General features: G+C 30.6%; 1 protein-coding gene across 4 annotated transcripts; it reads left to right on the top strand.

Annotated features, from left to right (window-relative positions):
- Positions 1-577: 577 nt before the first annotated feature.
- On the top strand, positions 578-5164 carry LOC108727647 (E3 ubiquitin-protein ligase MARCH3). Of its 4 annotated transcripts, none has more exons than XM_018455826.1 (6): positions 578-753; positions 1629-1799; positions 1964-2123; positions 2695-2869; positions 3210-3403; positions 4761-5164. In XM_018455826.1, the coding sequence occupies exons 1-6, from the start codon at positions 696-698 to the stop codon at positions 4927-4929; spliced, it is 927 nt and encodes a 308-aa protein (XP_018311328.1). In that variant the 5' UTR covers positions 578-695; the 3' UTR covers positions 4930-5164. The 4 variants fall into 4 exon arrangements, with proteins under 4 accessions (XP_018311328.1, XP_018311329.1, XP_018311327.1 ...); XM_018455827.1 differs by having other exon boundaries at positions 1626-1799; positions 1982-2123; XM_018455825.1 differs by having other exon boundaries at positions 1626-1799; positions 3213-3403.
- The last annotated feature ends 1563 nt before the right edge of the window (positions 5165-6727 follow it).

Here is a 6727-nt window from a genome sequence, read left to right as displayed (position 1 = left end):
TAAATATTGCCTATATTAACTAATAATATAAAATATTGATGAGATACGATTTAGGCGACCAGTACGCATTCGACAACTTTCCCCTATACAGGATGTCCCATAACTCACCTGACAACGCTCGTGGGCAGGTAGAGCGGAATACCCTATTTTTTAAATGTCGCTATTTTGTTAATTTTTAAAATTTTATTATATTTTTATTTACTTTTCCACAAAACATCTTTAGAACTCTGGTTTTAATTATATTATCGAATAAAATTTTATGTAAAAAAAAAAAATATGTATAAAATGTTTATATAATATTTTAAAAAATAAATAATAATAAAAATATTTATCATAAACATTCTGCGTTGTCTGGGAAATAACGTTTTCAATGGAATAGTCTCCCAGGCAATTTTAAAGCTTCCAAGAGCATTATTTTATCTTTGGTCTTCTGTTTATAAGTAATGAGAGTGATGAAGAAATAGAATGAAGTTTACTACAGCGCGTTAAGCGCGTGAACTTAGGCCACAGATAAAGTTTCTGAGCTAATTAATCGATTGTTTATGAAAAAAATTGGTCGCATCATATGACTTGATAACGTCACATACACAAATGAGTATATCTGCCGATAGTGGCGGGTTGCTGAAAGGTTTTAGAGGAAAATTTTAGATTTCATCCGGAAGCGCGTACATCAAAATGCGCGCAAAGCACCTTTGATGTCACACGTCGAGGACGCAGAGCCTAAAAATGGCAGCGGACGTACGAATGAGATAGGTTAGCATTAATTTTTTCATCTGATAAACATCTGATATTTTGCACAAGGTTAATATAATAAATTAACACTCATAATTTAAATTATATTTAGTTAACGAAGAAAATTTAATGTCAAAATAAGATTTTTCAAATTTTCTAACTCATTACTCTTTCAAAATAGATAAAATATATAATCAAATATATATATATACACACACACACACACACACACACATTATGTATATAAGGGTGTTTCATTTTAAGTGATCGATTATCTCGCGAATCGATGATTTTATTGAAAAATTTTTTCAAACGAAAGTTACATGGCTTAAAGGGGGACACATGATAGGAAAGGTGGACTTGACCTTGAATGACCTTGTCAAGATTATTAATGTTTTTTTAAATGGAAATCTCTATTTTTTATTACATATTCTTGTAGCTTATCTCGAGAGCTTTCCAAAACACTATAATTAAGTTCATTTTCATTAAGTACTTTTCGAGTTATGAAGCTTGAAAATTACAATATCGCCAGCATTAGCATTACACAAGGTATCCGACGGCTAAAACCTCTTGAATGTTATTCAGGATCATGTCCTGAATATTTGTCAAAATCAAGGCCATTGGAGATTATTTTTCTTATTTTTATTTTTGCACTAAAAATTTATTTTTACGTAAAAATGAAAATAAGAGATACAACCTCCAATGGCCTCGATCTTGACAAATGTTATTCAAGCCCTTAAGCCCCCTTTAAGCCATGCAACTTTTGTTCGAAAAATTTTTCAATAAAATCATCGATTCGCGAGATAATCGACTATATCACTTAAAATGAAACACCCTGTATATATATATTAAAAGTATATTATATAAAATTTGATACATGTTGCATTTATTAGTAGCAAACGAACGCGATAAATTCGTCGCGCAAGCAAGTCCGGAAAGTTCTGTTAATGTAGAGATTCGAATATCAGCATCCAAAACGAATCAAATATTGGATAACATAAAATCTGATCTAGAAACGGAGGAAAATGACGAGAAATGTGTCGATATAAAATCACAAGACAAAGATAGTACGTCTTATTTTTATTAGCAAATAAAATTCTGTATATCTATATTTTATATTAAAGAAAATAATTACGTTATAATTCATATTGGAACATTAATGACTATTAATTAATAACTCTGTCAGATGATTTTAGAATAGTGATATCATATTAGAATAAAATAATTTCAGACACATGTATTGCCTCAGGCGACATTTGTAGAATCTGTCACATGGGCGGATATGCCTCCATCACGGACAATCATCCATCATATGACACGGAAAATCTGATTGATCAGACATCGATTCTGTCAAATTTTGTCTATCTCGGTCCATTGATTTCAGCTTGCAAGTAAGTTTTCGTTTCATTCGAGAAAGCTAATTAGAAAAAGCTAAGATAAATTCATCAAATAAATTGATAAGTTTTATAGATCTCTGATTTCGAATATCGTGTAAGCGAATTATTTTGTCTCCTTTTTTTAACATAATATTATGTTTATCCTTTGAGAGTAATTTTTTGTTGAACATTAATATTTTTGTGTTATTCGCCGATTTACATATCGTCGTGTATCTTTTAGAGTGATATTTCTACTATACATCTCTCGTTTCGTGATTTTTTCTCATAGTGTTAATTCTCAGATGTGACGTACATTTAATTCAACATATCGTTGATTTGAAAAAATTAATATCCAATTTGTTGGACATTAATATTTTTAAGTCGATAATATGTCAAATTAAATGTAAGACATGCCTGAGAATTAAGAAAAACATTGAGAAAAAATTTCAATCGGAACGAGAAGCGTATCGTAGGAATACCGCTCCGAACGACGCGCGAGCAACATGTAAATTGACGAATTATCGCGGATGATATAGAAATCGCGCGATAAGAGACTCAGTTTAATTAAGAAAAGCGGCTGCGACAGATGCCGGGGTACAGTAGCTCTGGTGCATGCCGAGTGCCTCGAGAGATGGCTAACTGAGTCCGGTCGTGCGAGATGCGAACTTTGCGGCTACAAATATGCAATCAGGAGGGTACGGCGTTACAGCTTCTTTCAAAGCGTCGTAATATGGTTCCGCACCATAATAGCCACTCGACAGGTGAGAGAGATCGTTAACTCACTTTTCCACTTACATTCATTTTAGAAAGCGCTAGACCTAAAGCCTCTTTAATTAAGTCTTTGAATGGCGCTCTATCATTAATATACATGTAAGATACACTGCATTAAGCAGTGTTTTAAATCAATATTAAGAATATTATAAAGCTATAAAATGTTGAATCTACATGGAATATTATCGCTGTAACGATACAGAGTCATGTAAAATTGAAATTATCTTATAAGTTGTGACAGAACGTTTAATATAATATCGTTCTCCGCGTAATTAGGTTTTTAATTACTCTATTAATTATCTCTACTTAATACGTTCTCTTTTTCGCGAGGAGATGCTACTTGACATTGGGTATTTGGTAATGACCACACCTGTGGCTGTGTTTTCCTGCTATCTGTGCGCTTTGGCCTTGAAAATGTTGATGCGAAATGGCTTTTACGAGATACCCTGGATGATAGTCGCTATGCTGCCAACCTGCTTATTGACGCTGATAGCTTATTGGCGATGGATAATTACGTTAGGGAGGTACGCTATAAAACTTAAATCAGCTCGCGCTCGTGCGCGGATAAAAATAGTCGTTAATGGAAAATAAGTTAATTAAGGTATTACCCAGCGCGATTACGTAATTATAAAAAATTTGAAAAGCCACAAAACTATATTGTCTCGAAATTAATCTCATTGAAAAAATAACATTGATATTTACAAGGTTTTTGTTTTTCTCTATCTAAATAACGATTCTTATGTATTATATTTTTACCTGCTAAAAAAGAATATAAAGCTAAAAAAAGTTTTATCACTCACAGATTTAAAAAAATCAAAGACTTTATTTTTAAAAAAACTTTACAAATTTATTAAAGTATCATATTAGACCGTGATGTGAACACATAACAATTAAGAAATAAAGGCTAAGCGGTTAAGTTTGGATTTTCAGTATTGGAAATTCCGTGTGAATTTGTATACCACAAATCTAATCCTTCAAACTGCGCGCCGAATTTTCAGATATGAAACGCAATCCTAACAGAATTATAGCAAATTCGGTTACTTGCACTACACTAGATCAGTGCATACTAAAAGCTGCTATACACGAAATTAGCAAAGTTAAATGTAAAAATATGTAAATATTTTAAATGATTAATTATCTACTAATGATATTGTCACGTTACTTAATAATAAAATATACATGTATTATTTCAAAAAAAATTTAAGAAAAATTAATTCGGCACGCAATTTAAATGACTACGTAGATAATATAAATTTACATAATTATTTAGCTGAAGTTTAAATAATTTACGTAGAATTACTTAAGCTGCAGTTTGATCATTAAAAGTCTTCTTTCTTTTCTTACTGTAATTTCTAAAGATTGCCGAACATTGATAAAATCAACACATAAGACAACTTCAAGATTTTTTCAGAGTTCTTTATGAAATATCTTAAAGATATCTTAAAAAAAAACTTTTAAAATATATCTTGAAGTTGTTTTATATGTCAATTTTAGATATTCTGCTTATTGGATATCTAAAAAAAATTGTTAAAATTGCAAAATGCAAAGGACTTTTCGACTCATTGTCAGTTTAGGCCGCTCTACCTGCCCACAAGCGGTGAGTCAATCACTGTGTATATTACATATGTTATGAATTCGCATTATTATATAAGAAATTCAAAGTGGAATTTCTGAAAATTAAAGGATAATGAAATTTTTTAAAAAAACATCCTTTTTAACGTAAAAAAAACCCTTACAAGAAACATTATTATTTGTTAAAAAACAAAATATTAATCAAAATTGTTGTTCAATGTGATTAAAGAGCAATCTGCCCGTGTTATCGCAGAGATCAGCGAAAATCATAATTATGTAAACGTTAAAATATGTCCTTATATATTGCAGATTGCATGGCCATCGATGGAGACGTTACTGGAGAAACAACTTTGTGGTTCGTTTGATTCCCGACAACGACATCGAGAACAGTCTCGATCCGCGAAGCTCGAATGATCTTTTTAATGTGCGGGACGATTTTGAACAATGGAGACTCGAGGAAAACGACGAATTCGTATGACTTTCGACCGTGTCAACCGCATGTCAGAAATAACCTTTTAATTACGACAACTGTTTTCTATTTTTATATCTTCGTCTTATTGTCGGAATTTTCATACAGCTGCACTATATTTAATTGCAATTTATTAATTGGACATTTCAATTGAAACTCATTGCCGCGTAATGAAGGCAATTCGCTGTATCAAAGTTAAATTAAGATGTGCGTATTTCAGAATGCTTCCAGAAATTCACGCGTACACGGATTTTATAATATTATTTAAATATCTTGTACTTTTATATAATTCTAATGCTTGATTAAAATAATTTAAAGATTATTGATGTTTTGGCACTCTTATTAAAACGTCTAGTGTAACAAGAGAGAAAAATGTTTGATGATTCAATTGTATGATAAAATAATTATGATTAAGAGTTCAATTTTTATAGTTATTACTCTATAATATTAGTAATAATAATTACATTTATAATTCTACAAAAAAATATATATTGACATAAAAAATGATTACAAATTATAATGAAATTCTAGTAATTGCAACCATATTTTTCTCAAGTGTCGCTTTTCATTTCCGATAATTGAACAGAAGCGTCATGAACCCGTTCTTACATAAATAGTATATGAAATATTTTTATACGGACAACATGAGTTGGAGCAAAAGCAGACGCAAAAGAATAACAGGAATCAAAGGACGAGTCGAATGAATAAACCTGCTCTCGAGTGATCGTCGTGCAGGATCCCGTTGGATCTCACTTTCGTTTTATTGAGAGCGATTGCCCGCACGCGGCCGTATTATTTATGTATGCCTCGTACAGTGAAAAAGGACTAAATTCATTAATGGTCATGTTCCCGCCTACTCGCCATGTCGCGTCGTAAGATTCTCAAAAAAAAGCTTCTGAATCATCATTAATGTTGCAGTTTTGTCGTCGTTTACGTTTCCTCATTACAATAAGCTATAATATGTTATTATATCAAAAAATATTGATACGTTGTATTTTTTGACCATTATTAATATTTTTTACGACTTATTTAAATTATCTTAGCAGATAAAATTAATTGGATGTTTCGAATGAAACTGGTCTATTTAAAATGGCTGTGTTTTTTAATGTATCATTTTATCATGTTTTCATAATTTAAATAATTGTGTTGCATAATATACTAATGTGGAGAGAGCGAGAAAGGCCGAGAGAGAGAGAGAGAGAGAGAGAGAGAGAGAGAGAGGTGCTGAATATTTAATAGAATATATTATATATTTAAAAAATCTATAAATATATATATATAATGAAATATGAATATGTAATGTGAATATATCATATAGTCATATAATATTGTATGACTATAAAGTTAAAAATAAATAAAATGTGTTTTCATAATAAAAAAGTTATAAGTATTTTTCTTATAGCACAAAAAGACGTAGCATGACAATGTTAAGTTTATTAATTAAAAGTTGCTTTGTAGAGCAAACAGCAACTTTTAATTAATAAATTTAACATTTTCATGCTATGTTATTATTCGTTTTCTAAATATGGATTTGTTTTTAATTTATTTTCAAGACATCTAAAAGACATGTTCAAGATCCATAAAAGACATCTGTTAGATAACTTTCAAATATCTTTTAGATTTCTATAAGTCTCCAAGATCTTTCAGATATCTTTAAAATATCTTTAGATATCTAAAAAATATCTTAAATTGTTGCATAAGACATCTTTTAGATCCCTAAGGGCGGTATTCATAGTCAGATTTTATATTCAAGACGGTCTTATGTAAGTACAGTCTTAAGAAGTTACGAACCAATCAGAGAGCCGTA

The sequence above is a fragment of the Mycetomoellerius zeteki genome, unplaced genomic scaffold (genome assembly GCF_001594055.1).
Source record: "Mycetomoellerius zeteki isolate Tzet28-1 unplaced genomic scaffold, Tzet1.0 scaffold517, whole genome shotgun sequence".
In the NCBI taxonomy this organism is placed as follows: Eukaryota; Metazoa; Arthropoda; class Insecta; order Hymenoptera; family Formicidae; genus Mycetomoellerius; species Mycetomoellerius zeteki.
Note: the sequence above shows the minus strand (reverse complement) of the source record. Positions and strands in the feature narration are given on the sequence as shown.